This window comes from Coloeus monedula (genome assembly GCF_965178545.1).
Source record: "Coloeus monedula genome assembly, chromosome: 18".
Lineage (NCBI taxonomy): Eukaryota > Metazoa > Chordata > Aves > Passeriformes > Corvidae > Coloeus > Coloeus monedula.
In genome coordinates, this window is record NC_138798.1 from 9,936,544 (window position 1) to 9,963,638 (window position 27,095).

A 27,095-nucleotide genomic window follows, 5' to 3' on the forward strand; every position below is an offset into this window, starting at 1 on the left:
GAGCTGGGGGTGGGAGGAAGAATTTTGTAAGGCTACCAGGGAAAAGGTATCATGATGTTCTATATCTGCAATTTTTACTAATTATAACTAGCAGTTAGAATTTATCACTTTGAAATAAAAATGAGTATCAACGTTCAGTTGTTTAATTTCAATCATTTCTGGTGAAAACATAAGGGAAAAATACTAACAATATTCAGATACGTGCAGTAGTTTCAGAAAAAAATGACATGACAATTCCTGGGAAAGGACACTAAATGAAGTCATTCTGACACAGGCAATTCCACAATGGACACTCACAGTTTTTGTACTGGTAACACAGGCATGCCTTCTACTGGGAGAGCATTTTGATTCTTTAGCGTAGAAATAGCTATCCCAGCACAATCACAAATACACAGCATAGTTTAAGAAATACAGCTTCCTTCTGTAAGGAAGAGGAAATGGGTACAAATACCAAAGCTCAGGCAACTCGTAGATCAATCTTACTTTTGAGCTCATCATGTCAGACAATACACCTATACAGCAAGAAAGCTGACTTTTTAAGGGACCATCATTAGCAAAAAAACAAAAAAGAAAAAAGAAAAAAAAGAAAAAGTACTAACAAAATATGGTAATGTAAACATTTCATTTCATAACTGCTGTCAAGATCCTTTTCAAATGAGATATAGCAGAATTAAAACTAACGCTGTCAGCTCCATAAAAGAACTATTCACTGAAAATTAAATATATCCACCTTCTAGCTCACCTACCCTTGTCCTAAAAATTTACTGACTTACATAGTTACAGACTAGGAGAACCTACATGCACATGCACCCTGTGCTAAGAGAACAAGCAATGATTATTTTTGTTCTTCAGAAGAAACCTCTGAGAAGTGGTAAGCTAACCTATAAATACACAGTTTCTGCACATCAGGAGTCAAACTCTTCCAGAAAAAATTTCCTCACAAACTCTTATTAACTGCTTGGGAGAATAATAGGTTTCTATTTCCCCCTTAGTTACTGTGGATGACTAATGTGCCAGCTGGGCTACCTGACTACTGAGTTTTTGAGAGTCAGAAGTGAAACCCAGAGGGAACGCGCCATCTAGTGCAGTGTCAGCCTTCCCCACTGCCTGTTCCAGCTCAGCACAGTAGGGAGGATATAAAACATACAGGTTATTTTAATATTTCTTAGACTTTTTACATAAAATAGAATCATAGAATATCCTGAGTTGGAAGGGACCTATCAGGATCACGGAGTCCAAATCCTGGCCCTGCACAGGTCACCCCAACAACCCACCCTGTGCCTGAGAGCATTGTCCATACACTCCTTGAGCTCTGTCAGTCTTGGGGCTGTGACCACTGTCCTGGGGAGCCTGTTCAGTGCCCAACCACCCTCTGGGTGAAGAACCTTTTCCTGGTATCCAGCCCAAACCTCCCCTGATTTAGCTCCAGCCATTTCCTCAAGTCACCAGTCACAGAGAGCAAAGATTGAAGACCACAACAAGGTCTCCCTTCAGTCTCCTCCAGGCTGGACAAACAAGTGCCCTCAGCTGGTCCTCATTAGGTTTCCCCTCCAGGCCCTTTTAGCACTATGCTTAAAACTCCTCATCCCACCAGTAACGAGCTCAGCTGCAGTGACTGCAGCTCTCACCACATCTGGATGGATGTCAGGAACATACTGTGTGTTTTTAATCAATGCAATTTGCATCCTACTGCACACATCAAAGAGATCCCTGTTTCTGCAGCCAGACATATTAACAGCTAAAATATGACAGTTCAATATGCGGATTACTGTGAAAAATGTTCCGTTCTAGGTTCCTTGTGCCTTTTTTTGGTGTTTGAAAAGCCCACAATGAAGTGTGCCCTAAGTACCAGTGCTTGGAGTTTTTCCATTCCTACATTACTATTTGTGTTGATTAATCATTAAACTGAATTAACACTCACCACCTCATCTATGAGGCATCTTTCTCCTAAGTGTAAAGTCTGTCTTTGGTAAATCCTTTAAGTTATAATTTTCCATTTTGTGTTTAGAATTCTATCTTTTAAATGTTGTATGTACTACCTCTAAGTCCCAGATTTTTCACAATGTTCTATGCTGTCAGTACTTAGAGACTGCCTCAAAAAAACCCTGTAAGAGGTTTAACTATGACTCCACAATAAACAGCATTTTAAAGTTGTCAGAAAAAATACACTTTTTAAAGTCGATATAATTTTTCGGGTGCCATCCTTTCTTACTGCCACTAGATGCCACTCTCCTTCCAGCCTGTAACTAAAATAACAGCTTGCTTCCTCCGAAAAGATCACGTCAGGACATTGGCTGGTCCAGATGAATTTTCCAAACTATTTCAAGACCAATGAATAACAAAGACTGTCGCAATTTTTGTTGAGAATTTCTCCCCTGGCAGAGGTTTGTCCGCCTGAATTTTTACCGTTTGAAATTAAGTATCTGACAGCTAGTTTGTACCCACAAAGCAGAAGAGTCTAAAAATCAGAGCTGTCTCATAATCAGGTATTGCTGGGCAGATACCTAAATATCTACTTGACTATGGTGCTGTTCCCTGTATGAGTGTATTTCAGTTAATGGACAAAACAAAACAAGTAGAAAACTGTTCAACCTTTTTGAGTCTTTGCTACAAAATGACTGTCTTTTAGCACAGAAAGGGAAAAACCTTAGAACAATTTTGTAAAGAGAAACAGTGATTGCCTTTCAAGATAATAAAGGGTTGCTCAGGGAAACAACACTCACAGCCATGTCTGAAGATACTGAGCTTGAATAACCAATTTAGCTTGCTTAAGACACTAACTTCTCTTGATAGCAGACCAATTTAGAACCTTTTCTATGAATATTTCCCTTGCTGTTAAAAGGAATCATGCTTTGGTTTTTTTGCTATCTTGTTTCATCTTTGAATAACATGGAAGACTAACAGATATTTGAATTCTGTAAGTAGCACTGTGCAAATACAGCTTGCCAGGGTAGAGTTGCCCACGTTCTTATTTAGATGGAGATTAATTGCAGAATTCCAGCCCGTGGTAGGAATGTCTGAGCAGGTCTTCAAGATCAGAGGGGGAACTAAGGCACAGAGAGCTAGACAGGTACACAGTAAACATGTTTTCTACTAAATGTTTTTCTACTTTGAAGAACAACTTGAAAACAGTATTAGCAGATTTCGTATTTCTTCTCTATTCACAGGTTTGTATTCCCACACCAAGTGGGTCTAGAATAGCTAAGCCGACTTGATTTTTTTCTCCCCCAGTGTGTAAAGATTCTGCAAAACCCAGTCTGACTTGAATTCAGACATACAAAAGACAAGTGAAAATATTTTCAGAATTACAGTGTTCTACTTGAGCTTTTCTTAAATTATCCTTTCTCTCAAGAGAAATGCGTAATACTTACTCTCCAAATCAGATATGATAAGATTGTCATGAAGCTTCACAGCACGGTGCTGCTCTACTTCATCCTCCAACTCAAAGATTGTTTCTTTCATGTCACTCCTCTCAGTCTCTTTTTCATCTAGTTCTGCCCGAAGTTTTTCTAGAGTCACATTGAGATCCTCAATTTGTTTCTTGGCTTCTTCTTGGAACACTCGGTATTCATCTTCAACCTGAAGAATATATCTTAGTTGCATATTAAACATACTTTCAGTTTTGTAACTACCACATTTAACAATCTATTTCTGCAAACAGAAAAATATAGAAGTGTAAGCCTTTGACTACGCAATGTTCTAGTGCAACTGTTTTCCTAAGCCAAAGTTAAACTTTTTTCCCAGGCTGGGTATATGAGCATTCCTGGCTACTCTAACAGCAGTGCCCTGCATACAAGTGAAGCAGTTGTACCATGGCTGAGGTTTCATGAGCAGCTGATCCAATTTGACATCCAGCTGCCATGGAAAAGGGACAGGGTGGTGGGGAAAACTCTTTACCCTTCCTTTCTCTTGCCAAAAAAGAAAAAGCCTGCTCTCTTTTGCATCAATTTTAGTGCTTGCTGGACCTGTGTCATGAGTGATTTCCTTAAGCAAGTTTCACACTTGTGTGCGAGGTGCATTAGTGAGTTGAGGCAGTTCTCAGAAGAGTCTGATAAACTATTAAATTGAAAAAGAAAAACAGGGAAGGGAAGAAGTGGTTGACTTCTCCCTGTCAGGAGCAGGGGAAGAGGCTTTTTTATCCTACCTCATAAAACTGTAATGTAAGTAACAGGCTACGATCAGAGGCACCGGAACATTAACCCAACCGCAAAAATAAGGTGTCAGAAAAACAAGAGAAATAAGGTTGTGGCTTGGGGTGGGCAATGCAGGCAGGCACCAAGTTTAATAGACAAAATACCCTGCTTTTAAGTCTGTTTCAGTGGTTTTTATTTTAATAGCACTCTCCAGCTTCAATTATTAAAATTATTTTATTTTTTTTACCCCAAATTAAGGCTGATTCTAACAGGTTCGTGATCATGACCAACATGTTCATTTGCAGCTAATACATAGTTCACACATTAAATTTGGCATAAATTGTCTCTTCAGGAAGACAGACCTTTAAATGCATATGTAAAGTTATTTAATAAATTGTGTGATTCTTGCTTTTATATTAAATTACAGTAAATGCTTTTACTAGACATATCTACTGCATAAATTAGAAATATTTGAATCAAAACAGAACTGGAAGTAAACATGTTCATCCAAAACCTAATCAGTCTTGCAGAAGGTGTGCAATTTAAGCACTACATTAGTACAGTATCTTAAATACTGTTTAAGTTTGGCCATAGAAATAATTTGTGGAGTTTAAATATTTTTAAAAAGTAACACAACAGTTACCCTGTAGCTCAATGTATCCATATAATTTTTTCAAATACTGCCATCCTTTTCATAACAAAAGAGGAAGTAACCAGTCCTAACATTACCGTAATCCAGTTAACCTCACAATTAATCTTTTACTTCTAAAAGAACTACAGAGGCCAATAGGTCATCATGTACATGGGATGTTAGAATGCAACAGTGTTTTAAGCACTACCTTAGCAAGGGCATCTTGCAGTCGATTGGCATCATTGCGGGTGTGTGCCAGCTCTTCTTGCAGACCACTGGCCAAGGTCTCTGCTTTTTCCTTATCCAGCCTGACACTCTCCAGAAGATCTTGTATATCTGATTTATCTCCAGAGTTGTGTATAGAATATAACTCAGCCACTTTCTGCTTTTCATGCTCTAGCTGAGCTTTCAGCCTGTTCATCTCAATCTGGTCACTGGCTACTGTGGCTTTGTACTCCTCTAAGGTAGAAGCCAGAGCTGTTTTGCTTTTCTGCTCTGACTCAATAATCCGTTCCATGTGGTGATTCCGTTCTTTTAATGCCCCTATCATTTCTTGAGCTTCCTTGTTGTCTTGCTCTGCCATCTTCAAAGTGTTGCTCAAGTGCTGCTGAACCCCCAGCAGCTGCTCCCGCTCAAAGCGAGCGTTCTCTGCCAGCTCCATGTAACGCTGCTCCAACTCCATGTAGCGCCCACTCTTCATGTCTTCATCAATTACATAGGAAATATGGTGTTCATCCAAAAGGGACCGGAAATACTCGATCTGACGGCTGAAGTGTTCCAACTTGTCACTTTGCTGACACAAAGACTCCATCAGGATTACTTTTTCCTCTCCAAGTCTTTCATTCTCACTGTTCAGCTCTTGCGTTATTTGTTGCAAATCTGCAAGCTCTTGCAGCGTGGCTTGGAGCTCTTCAGCTGTACTGTGTTGATTCTCTTCCATCTGATGTATCCGTTCTGTCAGACAAGCTACGGATACTTCACTGGCATTGCCACTGCTTCCCTTCCTAGATCTTTCTATGCTTGGTACTCCTTCAGATTCTGAAGATGATGGAGCATCTAAGGCATCATCGCTTGATGTCAGTGGCTGATAAACTTCACTGCACTCACTGTCTAAATTATCCATGGAGTTACTGTGTTGGTTGTCCATGAGAGTGTTTTCATCCTGACTTAGTAAGTCTTCCATTGATCCAGGAGCAGAACCTTCCACTGAAGATGTCAGAGTGCCCCCACCATCGCTGTGGTTGCCAGCTGTAATCTCTGGACTCAAAGACTGATAGCCAAAGAGCTTTTCAGAGTTGTCCAGCCTTTGTTCCAAAGAAAAGCCCAAAGCATTTAGTCTGTCTTTTAACATTCGATTCTCATTCTTCAGCTGGTTGAGCTCTTCTCGGATGGCAGTGTTTTGCTCCTGTAACTGGAGCAGTGTAGACTCTACATCAGTTGGCTGATGGACAACAACGGCTTCTTTCTCTTCAGATTTTTCATCCCCCTCGAGATGATCTTCGTTGAGTCCCAGCTGAGCACGCATGTCCCTTAATTCATTTCTCAGATGCAAGATTTCCACATCTTTAGTTTTTGCTAATGTCAGAAGATCGTTCACCTTTGCTTCCAGTGCAGCTTTGTCACTGATCTGATTGTCTGACTTGGACTTGCTCATCCGGATATCAGATTCCGGATTGGTGCGGCTGCGGGAGCGCTTTGCCAGCACCGTGTCACTGGGCCCCTGGCCCGCCAGAGGCAGCTTCTTGCTCTGGCTCAAACGAGAACGATCCCGGATTCTCTCTCTAGAAGAGCTGGACTCTTTATTTCCAGATGAAATGCTACGCTTCGTTGTAGAACTTGTACCTGTATGTTTTTTGAAAGTTAGGAACATGAATTTAAAATACAGTACCTGTCACAGAAGGCTGTGTGCCTGGTATCAGCATCACAGTGGTTGATTTTCTGAATCACACTGGTAAATACACTTCATAGAAAACACTGAAAGTAAACATTAACCCAACATTCAGCATTTTCTATTTTCTGTATTTTCATCTCATTGCATAAAAATGAGGACAGATTATTATTACTTTATTTCCAGATGCTTTACAGCTTTGCAAGCGTTACTGAATCCAAAACACAGCAACGGAAAGCAAGACCTATTTCAATCCATATCGATAACACACTAAATGATTTCACTTTTCTGAACAGCTTCTGAAAGCCCTCTTACTTTATTTCTATAAAGCAATACAAAATGTCCAAAATGTTCACTATAACACACCATCTTAGAGATGTAGTGCTTATGGCATGGATTTTTTAAACAGACAATTTTAGAAAAATCTGCAATTCTCTAAATTAATTCTATTATTTCATTTTATATGATAGTTGCATAGTCAGTACTGAAAAAAAATTAAAAGGAACACCCTCCAAAGAACCAATTACATTATTAAAAACAGGAAAAGAGTTCAGAAGGTGTGTGATTTGACCGTGGTGTTACTGAGCACTTCAGTAGGCAGCCTGGATCCTCAATATATTAAATGAAAATAAAAAGCTCCCCAACTTCCACCTTTAAGAATCAATATATCCATTTACCTGCAATAGTTTTGGGTTTGTTTTCCAGACTGTTCATGGTTGTCCCTGGAGCTGGAGATGCTGTTGATACACAAGTGTTCTTCTTGGTCTTGACACCATTGGTCATTGTCACTCCACCACCACCAGCCATCCCTGCTAAGAGGTCATCGTTACTCTTAGTCTGAAAGAAAGGGAAGAAGCAGCTTTAAGGCAGCTGACCCAGAAGTCTGCATAGCCAACATTTCTACTGTTAAAGATTCCCTCAGTTTAAAAAGTACATGCAAGAATGTTGAAAAGTGTAAGTGCAATGCACTGTGCAGAGTTGGTAAACTGAAATGAAAGTTTAACTCCTTACATACAAGTGACCATTGAAACTGAGTCTTCTCTCCCTCCCCAAAAAATTCTTAATGTTTCAAGTACCAAGGAGAAGGGGAAAAAAAAAATCAGTTAAAGCACAGTAACACATCATAGCATAAAACTTCTCAATTTTGACTGAAAGTTTGCTTATGCATCAAAGTGAAAGCAATTCTTAGATAATTAAGCCGCCAAATACCAGGAAGTTAGTATAATATCCTTCAATTGAATATGATCAAATGTTTTCTGGTGGACAAATTCACAACAAAAACATCAAATCAAAGAAGAACAAAAATCAATCCAACATTAGCAAAATACAATTTCTAGCTCAAAATACTAAACTACAAATCACTAGAAACTAGGACAGAAGCAGGGGGAAAGCCACCCTCACCATATATCCTTGCTTTGCTTTCATGCTCTTTACTAGGAACTCTCAGAAATGGGGTATTTGTTTGATGAACTTTTTGTCTAACCTCGTATGATTGTTCCTGAAACTACTGTTAGCCACAAAATCTGCCTGGAAGGTGACAAGGCAGCAAGCACAGGATTCTCAACAACTAGAGAATTCTTCCAAACAGAGAACACATCTTTCAGAATAAAGCAAACTCTGGAAATACTAAGCTCTTAAGCATTAATTGGCAGACTTTATACTCTTTAAAATGCAATATTTCAAATGGTGAAAATCAAAATACGCTCAACATTTTTCCCATTATATGGGCAAAAAAAGAAATTAAAAGAAAACAGCTGTGCTAGCAGCATTCCTTGAGCGACTAAATTATTCAGCTGGATAACACATTTGAACTCTCCTCCAACATCCCAGCTAAAAGGTAGTGCTTAGGACTTAACCACTTGCTTTACATCACGTCTGCAAGTTTGTAACTTCCAGCTCCCACACATATTCACATTAAAAACTATATGCCAGACATTACAATTCTATACATTAAGAAAAAAGGTACACTTGCTTAATTTAAAAAATAGTTGCATGTCACACTATTCTCTACAGTCTCTTTTTGCAAGTGCCAATTCCGGAACAGCTAGGAACACTGATCACAACATTGTGGAAAGAGCAGGGATGGGATCTGTGCCATTTACAAAGAGCAGCTGCAAAACAAAAGGGAGCTTGGGAGGAGAACATATTTGCTCTGCATGCAATTGATAGAAATATAGAAAATTTACAGATAGAAATATCTATTTGTAAGGGTAAAATCCTCTAGGACAAGAATGCTTTTATTGAACCATATCAGAAATAGTGTAGCATTCTAAAAAGGTTTATAAAAGGCTGGAAGAGAACACATCACTCCAAGGATCTAGTCTGGTGTGCATCTAAAGCTGGCTTTTCTGCTGTGAAAATGCCATTGTTGTTTGCTGTGCAAACAAGGCTTTTCCAAGGGCTTCTTCATCCCAGGAGTCAAACCAGCTCCTTGATTTGCCGTGTCACACAGGCATGCAAACAGGCATAGGCAATGGAAATACAAATAGGAAAGCAATCAGGTCAGAGGGCTACAAAACCCATAAAGCCCACCCAAGTCAGGTGGGGAGGATGGGCTGAGCACAAACTACGGGTGTACAACAGTCCTGGTCCTGTGATCTAATTAGATTTTGTACCTAATTGAAACTAATTTTGTGGGCATGGGGGTAGAGGGGGAGGGAAACAACCCTGTGGAACTATTACCTAAACCAAGGTATTACAAAAAGGCACAGAACAGTGATTTTCTGCTTTGCTCCTGGATCTGCCCACCCCCCTGCAAACGGGAGAGTTCAAACAGACTATGAGCTGTCAGCATTTTTACCCTGCTGAAAGAGTGGGGAAATTAGATTAAGCTTTTAGACACATACAAATACATGTTATCAAGCCAAATAGGTCAAGATGTGACTCAGCTTGAAGAAAAAAAAAACCTAAGTAAAATACACACTTTCAGACATTAGTCATCTCCAGTCCTTGCTGAACAAAGGAATTTAAGACAGCCATTCTTCTTCTGACTTACCCATAAACTATTCCTGGTCTAGGTTGGAAGGCACTGCCTCCACTGAAGCCAATTAGTAAACAGTTTCTCAAAGCTGTAACATTATACTCTTGGCAAAGAAAACTATTTAGCAAAGCTTTGGAAAAATTACAAACCAGCAGCTCTCTTCTTAATGGCCCACAATGGCAACCATTCAGAACTTTTAAAATCAAAGTATTTTTGTAGCATATCTTTTTAATCGAAGCAAAAGCAATGGTGTATATTTATTAAACAACTTTTTCCCATTTACTGAGAACTGTTCCATCTTGCTTGGCATTAAAACTCCTACATTAGAATATGAAAAATCAGAAAATATCATAATTAGAAATGTTCATCCAGACCTATTTTGATTTTCTGTATAAAAAGCCACTTTATAATTATACAGTTCACATTCTGTTTTCCTCTCACAACTTTCTTTCAGTGCAACGAAACTTGAATAATGACCTATGCAATTAATTTCATCTTAGTTTCTCAACAGGTACATCCTATTTACTGCATCTCATTCAAATCCCTTTATATATATATAATTATTCCTACCTCAGATGTTCTTTGATGATTGCTGTGCTGCATTAGAGTTTTTCAAACATCAGACTTCACAACAATCTGTAATTAAGTTACTGCATTTTGCAAACAGAATAGAAGCCTAGACACATGAATGATGAAAACACACTCTAATTTTTAATATTCAAATATTGGTCTCCAAGTCCTGGCTTTTCAGGGACACTGGATTTTGCAGTTCGTCTGAACTACAGCTGCTGTCTAATTGCAGTTGGAAGTGTTAGCAGGATCACAAGCTCATTAGCTGAAGAAGTCAAAAAATAATGATCTTAAAAATAAGAACACATTATTTGTATTTTTTGACAGATTAAAAACTAAAAGTGGCTGGCAGTTAAACTTCTATAATAATAATGTGTGTGGGGTCCTGAACATTTACACAAGTCCTGGGCAAAGTGGGAGACAAAAACTACAGAGAAGGAACCGACCAAGCGCATTCAGAAGCAGCCAGACAAACCAACCCCGGGGCAGGCTCAGCTGTACTGAAGAGTGGGTCTCAAAGTTTCTTCCTGTGCTCATTGTCCACACACTTTGAAAACTCCACAAAAAAGGACAAATGTATGGAACAATGCAGTCAAAGAAGCCCACCCAAAGCTGAACACTGGCCTATAGTTATATCATGAGGAGGATACTATAATTACAAAATAATTTTCAGTTTTGCAACATTATTTCTGACTGAACCAAGATTGTTATAGTACTGTATTTCTACTCTTTAATAGGGGCCTTTCATTCAATATCCAACTCAAAGGACTGAATAAATCAGTAAGCATTGCAATGAAGTTATTTAATGCCAGTGTTTGTTTTTTGTCAAAGAACATTAAATGAAATTCAGAACACACACCAATTCATCAACTCTAAGAGAATACATTACAACCTCTGTGAGGAAAACAATGTGCCAAATGTTTCATCAACAGTATCAAATATAAAATTATACTAAAAAAAATTTTTAAATGCAACTTTTATTGATACTTCTTTCAAGCCAGTAATTACGTGATTTGTCAGTAACAGTAAATAAAAAACCCCCACAAACAACTAACTTTGTTATATAAGTACAGAACACTCAAAGAAGATTCATCACTATCATTAAGTCACACAGTTGGCACAACACCACCATAACAAGTAAAAGACATCCAACTGTATGAGTAAGCCTGGCTGTAACATAAACCTGAGATAAGCCTTAGTAATCAAGAGAGAACTTTCATTGTGCCTCAAACATAAGTCGTCATGAATTCTAATCCCACACCCAAACACAGCCAGAAGTGTTACTAATATAAGTAAAATTGTGAAAGCATACCAGGTCAAATTTGTTCAGTGTTAGATCATCCTCCTCCTTTATCTCCCTGAGAGGTATGACATAAGAAACTTGATAAGTAAACTACAAAGGACTTTAGTTGCTTTGAGAGGTTTCTAGGAATATAAAGTAAGTAGTGTCAACAAGCATCAAAAGAATATTTAAAGCTAAGAAAAACTGCAAGATGCATTGGGTGACGGAAGAAAGGAGGGGCACTGGGAGAAAACCTCCCTGAAACCTGGCTTGCAAGTTCATCACCAAAAATATTAACCATTCTTCCATAAAAGAAAAGGAAATGAAATGGAACACACCTTTTGACTTCAGTAATCCTACTGAGCTATTACAGAGAGACCTCAACCCTTACACTTCTTTAATTTTAGGTCTTTATTTGCCAGTTACTTAAATGGCCTGTGTGGCTTCCTGTATGTCAGTGACAGTGGTTCAGGTCCCAGGTCCCCTGTTCCTTGCTCTGTTCATTTGCTCCAGGGCAGCAGCAGCACAGCACTGCACACTGGGCTGCAGAGAGCAAAAGGAGCTGGATCCAGCCACATCTCCATGCCAGGAAAAGGAGGCAGACCAGGCAGGATCATTCCATCCACCCAACCCAGACGTGGTTGCTCGCAGGTGAAAACTCCACACCAGCACACCTCAGTATGTCTGTTTGTTGGAAACCATATGCTCCTACATATACTGCCCTGTAAGAGAAAACCTCTACCTTTGAACTTGTTCTGGGAGCAAGAACCAACTTGTGAAAATTCAGCTCAAGCAGTACTTCAACACATAGCAAAGGCCAAAACAGCCAGAAGAATTCAGCTGCACTGACCCGACATGGATCACTGATATAAAGAAGTTCTGATGTTAGATACTTCATTAGTTCTTTTTTCAGAATTAGTAAATAACTCTAATCAAATCCTATTAGTCACTGACACCATTCAAGCATAACATCACACAAATAACATTGGTCAGAACACAACTTCCACTCTTCTCCTTTTGCAGAACAGCCAAGTCCTTCACAGCACATTGCTCTCCATCTCATCTTGCAGTATGAGAAGTACAGCATGAATGACACACAAGATCCTGTCACCCTGCCCAGTGCTCTGTAACTACCCAGATTCCCTCCAGCTACCCATGCAACCTCTAGTCTAAGCTGCATTACAGACAAGCCTTGAAATTCTACTCTTTTTAAAGCTTTATTGTAAAAAATACAAATAATCAGAATGTTCTACCGGTTATTACCTTCAAAAGAGATGCCGATGTCCCGGTTTTGGAGAGTTTTGTTACTGCAGACACTGAGGAGCCGCTTTCTGGTTTGGCTTTTTCACTTGTTTGAGCTTTATTTACTCCAGGCACTTTGGGCACTGAGCCAACACTCCTGTTTGCTTTCTTCATTCTGGGCTGTCTGTTTATGATGCATTTACAAACAAATCTACAAGCAGAAAGAAAGAGACTTTAAATATAAAACACAGATGAAAAGCAATGTCTTTTTTTATAATGTTCTATTAAAGATCAGAAATCCAGAAGAGCAGAAAAGACCACAAATTAGAGCCAAACAAAATGCATGTGACTGACCAATGGTTTTTGCCTTTTTTTAAAGGGGATTTTTGCTAAGGACTAAGCACTTCCTAGAGCTCCACTCCAAATTATAATCTTTTTTTATAGTTCTCGTTCCACAAATGGCATTGAACAGAGGATATTTTATAAGTGACCCATGTTGCTGAGTTCACTCGTTAGCCAGCAAAAGAAAGGCTTATTAGGGAGCAACGTCCTTTATTTCTGACTGTGGGAAGGAAAACATTGTGGGAGTATTCAGGCAACAGCCTAACTACCAGCAACACTGGATTTGAGAAAACATTACCACCAGCTCGGTAACTACAGTACTGAGAGAAAAACGGCAGCTGCAGGAAAAAACTTACTCTACAAAAAATCCAAAGAAGTTGAAAAATTCAGATTCCCTCAAACCATTTATTATTAAAAATCACAATAATAAACACATGGAATTTTACAAAATTTAACATAAGTCGTGTGATTACAAGGATTATCTCCAAGAAGAAACCAGAAGTAGCTCACTGGGTTCCATGGCCCACAGTGAGGATACTCCTGCAGCTTGGCTCAGCCTGCTGTCTCCAACAGCAGAGAACTGCCAGCACTGCCATTCCACCCACAAGCACAGATGAAAGTTCAGAAAACAAAGCTGACTTTATCCATACCAGGAGCAGCCACAGCAGACCCAAAAACTGCAGGTATCACAACAACTGCTAATTCCAAGGAAGCATAGGCTAACAGGAGAACAGCCACAGAACAGCTGTGACTTGAAGCATGGGCTACCAGAAAGACCAGACACATCAGGATGCTCTCCTCCTGTAAGAGTGAGAGTTGACAGCTGTTTTCTTCATCACACTTGAGTCAGATGTCATGGGATGGAAGATTAAGAGGACAACATCTCCATTCCACTTTCAGTCTTACAGACTCCAGGTGGAAGTAAGTGATCAGGTGTAGCTGAGCCCAATATCTCACAGCTGATTAGAAACATGAAACACATCTAGTCATTTCCATCTCTTAAAAAGTGAAGCATTTCAAAGGCACAAAAAGCAGACTGATGACTGTGCGCTTCAGATATTTGACATAACAACACAGTGATCAGAAGTACTAAATAATTTCAGCTAACAAAATTAACACCATACCCTTACAAACACTCCTTCCTTCTGAACACCACCTCAGCTGCACACAAGCGTATTTCAATTCTGACTTTGATAAAAGTCAGTAAAACTCCAGGAGTTTTGCCTCCTCAGATCCCTAAGTACTGTTAACAGAAGCAACATGAAGCTTCATTGTAAGACACTGAAAATATTTGTTTATAGCTTCCAGATTCCCTTTAGCTCTGAAAGCTGCCATGAACAGACACAGAAAACTTAGTTTGCTGTTACATTTTCATCATCATGATGTCAAAAATGCACCAGTCCTGCCATCCACCTACTAGTAATCAGAACGCCTTCACAGAACACTAAATAACTAAGAGATAATTTGAAGTGAGAGTCTCCTAAGAAAACCAAAACCCAAACCAGAAATGCCCCAAGAAGGTAATATGTTTGCTATACACACATAATATAAAGTGGTACAACTGCCTACTAGATTCCAGAAGCAGATGGTAACACTGGTTACCATATAAGTTGCCACACTTCTATTTCTTGCCTTTTTCATGTTTATGAGTCAAACACTTACTTGTGCTTTTGATCTTATTCAACTGAAAACTAAAACTGAAAAGACTAAAGAGGATAGAGTTCTTTAGTAAAACTGGCATCTTTACTGTTGAATGGTATTTTGACGTTCTACAGATAAAAATAAATTGCCCACAGCATGCTTGAGGAATAACCAAATGAATTTCCAGAGCACAGTTTATAGTGAAGCTCACTGCACTTAAAAAATTATCCCAAAGAAGAACTATACACTTGCGATAAATCCAGTCAATCAAAACCACCACTTTTTGACAGCTCACAGAGAGAGAAGGCCAGTGCTCCAAGGAGCGTTAGGGCACTGGCAGTGATATGACTATGACACATTCGGGCAAAGCCTGACAACCTTGCCTGGCAATGTAAATAAAGCAGTGGCTCTGGCTGGCACGGAAACACCCAGCACTGGCCACTTGCAATGCACATTTTTCAGGTCTACAGAGCACATTCATCAGCCCTGACACACCTTGCCAAGCCAGACACAGCACACATGAGCTTTGCATGCACAGTAAATACAGTTGGATCTGTTTCTTACAGCAAGTAAGACAATAACATAACCCACTGGATGGATGGCATCAGAAAGAAATGCAGGCTAATGTTAGCTTTCACAGAACAAACCATTTATACTGTTATCAGTATATCTCAGGGGGTCAGCAGTGACAAGACCCTGTGAACACAAATGTTTCTCATCCATGAGAATTGTTCCTGAAAACACACCACAGTATTTGCTTCAAGAACAGCAACTACAAAGCACAGTGATGGAAGCAAGCGAAGCTCAGCAAGGTAAGCTAAGTATAATCCTCATGTTTCATCACAGCATTATTTTAAAATAACCATAAATTTGACACGCAAGACCACTATTTTTGACTCACTGAAACTCAAAGGTAGACCCACCTTTCCAGAAACTTTAAAGATACATAGAGGACAAGAAGGTTTTGGTACCACTGTGCCTGTTTTAATTCCAGAGAAACTAAGCTCTAAGTAGTTACTTTCCTAATGAAAGAAGTTTATGTCATTTTAGTTTAAAAACTGAGAAAAATATACAAACAGGTCACACAAAGTAAGAACAAGACATCAATTGGCATTACAGGTTTTAAAAGCAGCTGCTCACTAAGACTCCTAAAGTGAATTTGTGTCCTCATTGTACCAATTTCTCCCCTCCTGCCTTCTCCAGGAAGGAAAAAGAAGACGGGGTTTCAGCACTGAAAACAGAAGACATCAATATTGTTGGACTGGGAGTAGGAAAAGCCCTACTTCATCCAGTTTCTCAAAAGGCAGGTATTGCAGATAAAGACTACCTTTATGCTTCTAAAGAACACCACTACATTCCTTAGGAAGAAACTGTATTAGGACAACAATAATCTTGTCTCTGCCCAACAATTAATTTTAAAATAAGAAATGAAACACTCTCTAACCAAAGAAAGCTTTCTGAAGAGTAACATACAGCACTAACAATTCAAATGAGAACTAAAATATTATTTCACTATTGTTTTAAAAAGAAATTCTGCATATAAAACTGTAGTTTATATTTTGCCCAAGGGAGAAAGAAGGAATTACTGAGGAGTTCCTTTCCCTTTATATACACTTCTTCCATCCTCAAAAAAAAAAAAAAGGAAGGAGAAAAAAAAGCCACTACTAAAGAAAATACTCATCAACAGGCACAAGACATTACTGGAAAATATTTGATTAATGATAGCACAAACAGTATCAATTAATCAAAATGGAAAAAAGCCAAAACAATGCCAAAATATCAGATAGAAAGACTGCATTCCTAAACTAAAATGTAACTATTCACTCTAACCTGTATGCTTTCCCAGCTGTCTCTCTTTCCACAGCACACATAGTACAGGAAACAGGAGAACCTTGCTCAGGAGTGTGCTCTCCCTGCTCCGTGGAGGCATGTGAAACCAGTCCTGCACTTTATACCAGCTGCAAACACAACTGCATAAATAATAATTTAAAACTGTTTTGCCCAATAGCATGGCTCTGCTCCTGACTGTAAACTGATATGATACATCCACCCAGCCAACACACAATGCTTTCAGCATTACTCTTCAGAACCCTGAGCACTCAAGCAGGGCAGGGAGGGTATGATTTCTTACTGTGATTATTTTAATCTCATCCATTATTTAATATTGCTGTCAAAAAAGTAAAGCTCAGTTACAAGAGTACAAAATATAGTTTCCTGTGCCTGGAAGACAATAGAGGGTCAAGCAACAAAAGTATTTTTTTCCCTTGGTTGAAAATACAAGGCACCAAGAGCCATTAAGTAGTGTTACCTGCTAAAAATTGCAAATTATTAAGAAAATTATAAATAATCTTAGAATTTTCTTTTAAGAAACCACAAGAAGTAGAAGCAAGTGATCCTTCAAATCTGAGGATACTGAGCACTTTTGAAAAATCAATAACCCAAGTTACAGGGGAAATTGCTCATGTCTAAGAGCAATACAGTCAGTACACTTTCACTCTCTATCTGTGCAAATTCTTTGTGTTTGATATATTTAGGCTGACAACTTTGCCCAAATAATTAGGGAATGACATTTTCAGGTCACTTATAAAGTCCCAAAAGGCAGAAAAGCGAAGAGATTATAAAATACAGCCTCATCAACCCCCTGTAAAACACAGATACAGAACTTTCCCAAGTCTCTGCAGAAAAGACAGCACAGACACCAAAAAGCCTCATATCTGGAGTATGAAATAAGCTATATAGAAAGAGACACATCTCTCTACATTTATAACTTTCAGCCTGCAAGCTGCACAAGCCCTCTGCAACAATGTCTCTTGCTCAATAATTCCAAAAACATGATATATAAACCACTGGATTCCAGAAGCCCAGAGCAAATAATGCATTTCTTTTATTGCTTAAGATCAAGACATCAGTTTTAGTGACTTGAAAGTTTGTTGGTGCTAGCAGGTAATTTAAGACACCAAGGGTAACAGGAGAGTCCATGGAATCACAAAGACTCTTATGAGACTAACTGGACAATAGAAACAGCAAATAAAATTAAATATCGGTAAACACAAACACATCTATCTCTTGGGGAAAAGCAACCTCAGCTTCAACTATAAATGTGCTCTCAGTGTATCAATATTGCTCAGCAAGACTACAGTGTTCTGATTCATAGCTTCATTAAACTATCAGTACAGTGTTTGGAATAAGGAAGAGGAAAAAAAGCAAAGCAATTCCAGGAATTATTAAAGAAAGGAATAGACAATGAACCATAAAACCCAAATATCACACTCAAAAAATCAATATTTTGCCCATCTACCCACACTTTAATTGCTATGTGCAGCTCTTCTCTCAACCTCAAAAAAAAGTTTTCTTACAGATCTAAAAATGGTCAAGCAAGGGGCAAAAATAAGATCAAAGGTATATAACAGCTCCCATGAGATACCTCACAGGGAGCCTATCAAATCTGGAATGGCATCAAGAAGGCAGACTGGGAATGGCTGTTAATGATCTATTTCAATATTAAAACTAAGGACCAGCAAACAAATTTAGAGCCAGGTTCTAAATTTAAAAAAGTGAGCTGCATTTTTAATGTATATTGTGTGATGGGATGGGGAGACTGGTCATGCACAAGGTACAGAAATTTCCTAATGGCTCTTAAATAGCTGAGTGCAAAGGGCTCAGAAACCCCTCTGAGCCAAAACTAATTGCAGGGTGGGAAAGCAGTCAGGGTGGGAGGGAAGACTTTGGGGTTGGGTTTTTTCCTAAGGCATCTCCTCACAGCTGCAGGCAGGATGGAACTCCAGGTGGGCTGGATCCCTATGCCAGTGTGGGCAGTGTCTGCTCTGTTCTTCTGCTGCAAGGAAAATACACAACTGTGCATTGCAGTGCAATACAGATGGAGCACAGAGGGCTGCGCTCCCGGAACAACAGCTGCAGGGAGTCATTTAGACAGGAAAGACCTTTCTGTTACTTTCTCTCTTAAAAATTCTGAAGAGCCTTTACAGTTTTCCATTACAAGTTGTGGAATTAAAAAATAGGAATTCTGCATTCAAGTTATGCTATCCATCCACTATTTTCAAGCCACATTTGCTGTTGCTACTTCTCTCAAACAGAAGAGAGGAAAGACCAGAGCTTTGGGCCAGAATTGCCTATTACACACCTCAATTTCTCTACTCCTTCTTTGGAGAAAACTTCAGAGCTGTAGCTGCTGCGAGTGATGTGTAGCCGTTGCAATACTTAACATTCCAGACAAGTGACAGGAACATTTACAGAACTCCTGAACTCACAAACTGTGCTCTAAAAGCCTTTTCATAACAAAATTAAATTATGTAGTCTTGTTTTCAAGCTCCTATTTCAAACAACTGCTATTTCAAACCATTACCAAGGAAAGAAAAAACAACTGTTCATCAACTAGCACAGGGAAACTGCTCCACAGGGAAGGGGAGCACTGACATAACTCGGTCTCAGCATGAGCTTCTACACTGACTGCAGCTTCAGAAGACTTTTTTTAAATTATAGCTTTGAAAAACAGAATAACAGACTAGGTAAATCCATACCTTACTGGTATCCATCACTGAGCCAATTAAAAAATATTCTATGTAGGCTCAGTACCCTCAGCATTCCCATTAACTACAGCTGCTCACACTACAGATCAAAACACCATCCACATCACTATTAAGTAGGGTTTGTTTCATTGGTGTTGAAAATATAGGTAATTTGGTTACACTTCTATGTCAGATTTTACATGCTTGAACAAACATCAGAAATATCAACCTTCCCTGTAAAACCCTTAGGTTAATATTGCAATAAAACAGAGCCAACTCCTACAGTAACACTTTGGCTTTCCAGGAAAATAAAAAAATTAACACACTCATTTTTCCAGCCAAAGGACTGGCCAGCTTTAAGTACAAACCACACCAAACTAAAAATGATACTTGATCAGTTAACTCCATTAACTGGAAGTGCTCTTACCTGTTATTCCAAGCATGCTCTAAAGCAAGTGTTATTCCAAAAATCAATAACCTTTCAGTTACAAAGGTGTATTTAGTGTCCTATAATCTTAAGTATATACTGTATTCCTCACACAACAAACAAAGTCCACTGGTGGAATGCTTACACTGTTAATTGCTGTGATTGCTACAGCCATAAGTCCTACTGACAAACACACACGTGGAAGTTCTCCTGGCACTGCCAGGCAGCACTTTCAAAACCAGCTATGTCAATTTTGAAACCAGAGGAGTTGGTAGAATAGCACAATAAAAAGTGTACAACCAACACAACAGCTTTCTTCCCTTTCAAACTGACTCGCTCAGTGTACAACATTTCATTGCAATGTTCTCTCTCGAGCACAGCTGTTCCCAAAAGTGCTGCCTAGAGCAGGTGACCAGTGGTAACCTCCTCCCTTCGGTTCACTGCAAATGTTGTCAGCTGAACTCTGATCAACAACTGCAACAAAGGCTTCTGCCGCATCAAGTTCCTAGGGAGGAGTAAGGCAGGCAGCAGCCAGGTTCCATCACAGGTAGGGGGACAGAGAAAGGACATGCAATGGACCATTTCAGGAGGCAGACCAGTGGCTCCCAGCACATGTGAGTTACAGGTAAAACCCGTAAGAGAAATGATTAACTTTGACTAAGTCTCATGTTCATCCAAAACACTCCACCAGATCTTCAGTTCATGCAAAATCCAAACACTCCAAATCCTGATACTAGGATAGTTATGATGATAGATCTGCTCTTACCAGCAGTTGATTAATTATCAGCTTGAGGACTTTCTGTTGCCGGGACTTCTGGAACTGGGAGGTGACTGGGTGCTCAGTATGTCCACTTCACCACCAGCCTGGTCTGACAACATTCTTGAAGGCATTGCAACAAAAAAGTCCCAGAGAACAGAAGAAGCATAAAGAGATGCATCCCCTGAGGACCTTCCCAGGCCTCAGGTGCTTACAGCTCTGGAATTCCCAACCCTAGAAGAACCATCCTGGTCTCAGATGCACCAAGAGAATGGCCTGAATGGGAATGCCTCATGCACAAGTCAATCCTGCTAAGGCTGAGGGTGGGAAGTGCCTGCTGGGATTGCTTAAGTTAAGTCATGAAAATAATTTAATTGTACCCTGCCACCTAAAGAGGCAGTTCCACCCCTTCCTCGGTCTTCTCCCTTCTCTTCATTCTAGAGATCACAGCTCATTTTTGATGAGTTGGTCTTTCAGACAGATCAGGACTGATCTGACTCACCTCATAATTGCTAGATACTATGAAAAGGAAGCAGTGGGACTGGGAACAAGAAGGAAGTCTCATCCTTTCAGAGACAGTGTAGCCCCAAAGTTGTTTTAATTTAGTTTCAGGCTATGGGACATTCAGCAACAGTCCTGCTTTAAATGGACCTCTTACTGCCACCCACCAAACCACCAACACCTTCCAAGCCACACTATTCCAGGGCACAAATGACCTGTGCTATTTTTAAGCAATCAACACAAGACAAAACAGGACACTAAGAGGTCTGAAGCCTGGCTATCTATGGGTTTGAATTTGTGCAGAGGCCGACATCTTCCCTCACCTCCAAGATCTGTCAACAGCACACTCATTACATAGTTGAAAGTCCTTCAGGCTTGGCAGACAGAGAAGAGACAGAGCCACATGCAAATCCTTCCTAAACAGTCTGGTATCACTAAGGGAGGAGCAGTTACCTGCCCTGGTGTGGAAGCTCAAGGACATAAATTTGAGTCATATGGAAAAAAAGTCCTTGCAACAGGATGGAGAGGCTCCCATCTACTGACAACTTTTTATTTCCCAAGGGGAAAAGGGTAAGACTATTCCTCTTCCAAATTTTATTCCAAGCCTTCCTGAAAAGGGTGAATCACCAGCCAGTTTATGGAGTTCCTGTTCCCTGGGACAGTTTAGTTGTTGGAGCAATGCGGGATTCTACATGGGACAAAGCCTAGGAAAGCACTAAAATCCCAATACAACATCCCTAACTGATGTAACTGCTGATATCCCCATGGAATGCCAAGTGCACTTTCCACTGTAAAAGTATAAAGTATTTCTTTGAAAAGCTCCTGTATCTCCAGGTTTCCTGGCAAGCCTTTGATGTGTGACTGAAGGCCTCAGAATAGCTTTTCCTCCAGAAAAATGTAGTCTATTAAAAAAGGCTATACTGAAGTATTTTTCTTCTCTTTCAAATATCCTTTATATTACAACACTAATGTCCATAACTGATAGACTTAATTTTCTTCTGTAGATAGACACTATTTACTTATTACAGATGTATATATTAGAAAGACTTTCAGGAAACTTTCAAGAAGTTTTTGTAACAAGTATTTGTATGATTTCATGGTTTTAATATAGTAAATGTAGTTCTGAATATGAAATGAAGTAGACTGAAATTTCATGTGCACACTTGGATCTATACCCTTTAAAATGTCTTTACGATTTTTCCTGAGTTTTCACAAACAGAATTTACACTGTTTACAGTAATATCTATCCCTGCAAACTATCAAAACCTTCAGAGAACAGCATGGTGGCACCTTTAAACTTTTTCAAAGTCACAGGCATGACCATGCTACGGGGTGAGGAAACCCTTTCTTGTAGTTTTGTATAAAACAGAAAGAACAGCAACAGTTACGGAGGAAAAGTTTGTGTTACAAAGTTTTTGTTTTAACATGTTAATTCTCAATGAAATGTTCTCAGTATAGTCAAATCCAATGATACTGCCACATTCAAGGATGTATGTCATATTTACAAATCCTAAATCAAGAATAATTTGATGACAACAACTACCAGCAACTGTATGTATTTATGAATTTCATCATTTTCAAAAGAGACACTAATTGTCCATCTCATATAAGCAAGTGCACATATAAAGTAGCTTTGCATGGTTCTGTCAATGACAGGAAAAAAGGTTCTTTTTTTTTGTCACAGAAAGAAATAAAAACAAAACTAAAACTTCAAGTATACAGAGTTACTCAGATTTGTGGAAGGAATCATGTCTATAAAAGTAGCTTTAATTTTTCTTTTTTCCTTCAGAAAAGCCTGTATTCCTTTAGGGACTTGAAGGAAATATTTGCCATTAACTATTTAAACTGCTGGTTACTTCTTAGGGAAGAGCATATTGAAACAGGCAAGACCATTGTCTGAAAAGACACTGCACAACAGATGCTACTTTAAATGCACACCCTCGGTGTAATTTATTTTGCTAAATAAACTTTTAGTTCCATATAACCTGGCAGCTCAGTAAAAAGCAAAAAAAATTTTAAATCCTCTGCCTAAACAGTGAAAGTCAAGCTCTAGTGGATCATTTCTATAAACTTGCCCATGTCACTTAAGATCCGTCCATACAAAGATAGCCAACATTCTAGCAACGAACAGTGAAATATGTTGAAGGAGCCTCTCCAGCACCAACCCTCATGCAGCAAGGAAATTCTGCAGCTGAAGCTTCAAGAAGGCTCCATCTGCCAAAACCACTGTGTGCTTTTAATTAATAACATACATAGAAATGTATTAAGAAGAACACAAAGTTTCAAGGAGTGGTAAGAACGCCAGCCTCTTGGTCATGCTTTCCACCCACCTCCCCAAACGCAGATCCCACAGAAAGCCCTCACTCACTGCATGTACCTGTGAAGAACGTGTATCCTACACTGGCTAAATGACCAAAGTCAAGCAAATGTTTTTAGCATCAAAAAAATACAAATACTTTCAGACTGATGTAATCAAATACATCACTCGAGTACTTCAACTCTACCTTAACTCTTTTTTACCATTATTTAAATACTACACGTTAGGTGCTCAGTTTCTTTTCCTGAATAAAACTGCATATGTAACAATTAGTTACAGCCAATCATTAGCTTGGCTCTTGGCTCCATTCTGGCAAACAGTGATGGAAAATAAAATTGATGCAAAATTTATCTTTCAAAAATGTCAAACCAAGTCTTGAAGTAAGTAAAAACTTGTTATTTACTCTTCTGAAATTTTGCCTTCGTGGCTTCATAACCATTTAATATGCAACAAATGACTAATTCTACTTTTTTTCCTCTCTTTTTGGTACTGAAACCTTGCAGATTGAACCCTTTCAAAAAGTCTCCTTTCACCTAACTTTAGAATTTTTTCTGGTATTACTCTTGCCTGCAATTTGGGAAGCTACTAGTTCTGCCACTAGTTTGCAACATAGTGTCAGTTCTTTGCAAAACTGAAGTACCCGAAGACAGTTACAAAGACAAAGACCAAAAGTTGTAGCACCTTCACAGTAAAGTCCTCTTTCCCAAAGAAAATCATGCACGTACGTGTGAAAACTCTACTAATGAATTATTTATGTTTAAAGATAGTATCCTGTGATTACTTCCAGGCTGCACTATTGCTAAGTGCCCCAAATGGTGGCTTCTCGGATCACTTCGGTTGGAATAAGCTCAAAAGAAACAAGTAATAGGTTCCTTGTAACTGGTCATGTAAGGATACCATTATGTACATAAATCAGCTTCCAACACTTGCTTTTTCTCCCTTTTTCAGTATAAAGACCGAAAATAAGACAAAATGGGGTGATTTTTTAAGCCAGGAAGTACAAGCCTGACATTTCTTATGCTGTTTTTCCCAATGAGCAATAGTGATTCAGTCCCATTAATAGCATTACACACTTCTAGGACTGGATCCTTGTTGGCAAGACAGGCTCCAACATCACAAGGCCAAAAAGAACTTCTGAATTACGTTAGTGAAAAATCTCTAAAGGAGTTTCTGTAGCTTCCACCTACTGAGAATCTACTTTCCTCTTTCATACCAACAGTAAAGCAAAAACGACACAAATTTGTTTGACTTCAAAATGTTACTTCTAAGTATATATCTATTCATATATAAAATGTTGACTGTACATCACATTTATTTTGTACAATTAAATCTTTGCAGCATAAAAATATCCCAACATGTGCTTAGACAGAAACTTCTAAAACTCAACAAGTTTTAGACCTGGCCTTTGCCACCTTTAAATGATGTCCAGGTATGGCTCAGGGAAATGCCAGCTGGCTCAAGCAAGCCACGCCAATGTCCATGCTGGCAAAGATGTGGAAATCATGTGCCAGACCTCAGTCTAACACCCAAGTTGTCTTTGATTTGCTACTATGGACACACTCTCCATTAAGGAAAACTTTTGCTCCAACCTGCTGCAGAAGACACCTTTGGCAGATGCCTGGAAGGCCACTGATATCACACCACCCTAGAGCACAGAGGGAAAGGGAAAATACCCTGGAGCCTCAAGGTATAGTCCATGACACCTGGAAATCCCTGCACAGACTGTTTTCCCACTGTGATGTTCCACCATCATCAGACTTTGATAAAACAATCCCTCATACAAGCAAAGAGAGAAGACAGATCTTTACCAATGATCACACTAAAACACATGTCAACAATTAGCTAGAGCAGATGAAATAATTGGGAAAATATGGGCTGCATTCTCTAACTAGATGGCCCTTCATTTGACAGAAATAGAAAAATACGTTAAAAAGATTTGAGATGTTTTGTTCCCAATTATGTATTGTATTCAATAAAGAAAGAAAAAGACAAGTATCCTCAGCCACACAAAAACATCTGAGAAATCAAGGGGGTTTTTCCTTACTTCACCTAGTTTACCAGCCTGGAATCTGGCTTTTCCATTAGCTGAAAGTGAAGTGGCAGTGTTACAAGAAACATGAGACTACTCCCATCTCAGTTTCCCAGTTTTAATCTCAGACTATTTACAATGACCTTCTCTTTTCATTTTGGTTAACAACTACCTAACAACACTCAACTAGGCTGGAGACGGAGAAGAAACTGTACTTCTGAGCTACTGTACTGCAGCACTATATTGCGATCCACAGTGTTAAAAGCAGACACTGGCTTTAATTTGCCTATCTTTCAGCAGCCAAAGTCCACACCACTAATGAAGCAGGAAGCAGCTCCAGAAAGCTTATGTTTGCTTTTGGGGTGAACAGAGCTTACACAGACTATGCCCTTCAACAGAACCCGTGGCTTCTTAGAGCTTTTTTCACCCAGCAGAACCACTTACATGACACATTTTCTGTGACAAGAGAGCTGTGTTTTCCAGACCCCAGCACAGACAAACACTTCATGCAATCACAGACAGTGAGATGCTGTTGTGGAGAGAAGGGTGCAGTTTGCTGAGTATCAGCACTGCAGTGTTTTTCTCTCTGAAGACACAGCGTACAGAACCTCTCAGAACAGGCTGGTGACTGGTTTTGGCCCAGCTATAGGAACCTGCCTTCCTACATCACTGGTAATACCAGGTCATGACAGACTTGGAAGCTGAAATACTGTGAGGCACAGGATGGCAGACTGCAGGCACAAAACTGGAACTTAGAGGCTCTTTCAGCTATAAAAAGGCAGAAAACCCGCGCTCCAGAAAAGCATGAGACCAGAATCCAGACAAAGGTGCTCCCAAACACACCAAAACCCAGCTAGAAAGATGCTGAACGCGGGCACTCCGCGTTTCTCCTCAGGGAGCTGCACACACACCCACCATCCCTCTCACAGACACCAGCCAGCAGCGTGAAGCGAATGATTCCACCGCGGGATGCAAACGCGGGCCAACCTGCGCCTCCCCGCCAGCCGGGACCGGCGGACGCTCCATTCCCTCACCGCCTGCCCCGCGCCCCGCGGCGCTCCCGCAGGGTCATCGCGAGGTGGGTGACAGGGAGGACGCGGCAGGGCGGGCGGAGGGTGCCGCGGGGGTACCCGAGCAGGGCGCGGGGCGGTGTCACCGCCGCGGGGTGATAGCGCGGCCCCTCGGGGGACGGCGGTGATGAGGGGCCGAGCCCAGGGCTCCCCGCGGCCGTGAGGCGCTGCGGCCAGGGCGCGGGACACAGGCCCTGCCGGAGCCTGCGCGGCCGCGGGCGACCCCCGGGTGGGCAGGCGGGCAGGGGTCGGGGCCGGGCTGTGCCCGCCGGCGCTTGGCGCTTACCAGGGCAGCCGCCGCCTCCTTCCCGCTGCTTCGCAGCCCCGGGTCCGGGGGCGCCGCGCGGGCCGGGCCGGCGGGAGGGGGGGGCGCGCACAGCACGGACCCCTCCGCCCGCCTCCGCCCCGCCCCTTGGCGGTACCGCGCACGCGCCCGGGGGCTGTGAGGGGGAAAGGGCGGGGCGCGGCCACGGGTGGCGCGTGCGCGGGGCGGTGCCTCCGTCAGGGCGGGGCCGCTCCGGACCTGGGTCCCAGAAACGCGGTGGACTGGAATCAGTTAGGTAGCAAAAGAGATCTGAGGTGGTTGGGGCCGACATGTGATCCTACACCACCGTGTCGTCTAGAACATGGCAGTGAACTGAGCGCCACGTCCAGTCTTTCCTTAAACACCTTCCGGCACGATGACTCCATCGCCTCCCTGGGCAGCCCGTTCCGATGTCTGATCACCCGTTCTGTGGAGAAATTACTCCTCATGTCCAA

The 27,095-nt window shown here is 40.5% G+C and overlaps 1 protein-coding gene across 2 annotated transcripts in view; it reads right to left on the reverse strand.

Annotated features, from left to right (window-relative positions):
* The window catches only part of SPECC1L (sperm antigen with calponin homology and coiled-coil domains 1 like), a 63,428-nt gene extending 36,671 nt beyond the window's left edge, over positions 1–26,757 (reverse strand). Inside the window, exons 1-5 of one of the 2 annotated variants that reach the window (XM_082293502.1) lie at positions 26,623–26,757; positions 12,748–12,937; positions 7,330–7,489; positions 4,973–6,606; positions 3,372–3,579 (exon numbers count right to left, since the gene is read on the reverse strand). In XM_082293502.1, the coding sequence (XP_082149628.1) occupies positions 3,372–3,579; positions 4,973–6,606; positions 7,330–7,489; positions 12,748–12,900 (2,155 nt within the window). In that variant the 5' untranslated portion in view covers positions 12,901–12,937; positions 26,623–26,757. Of the gene's footprint in view, positions 1–3,371; positions 3,580–4,972; positions 6,607–7,329; positions 7,490–12,747; positions 12,938–26,622 lie in introns of those variants that run through there. The other variant, XM_082293503.1, reaches the window with a different exon arrangement.
* Between the last annotated feature and the right edge of the window lie 338 nt (positions 26,758–27,095).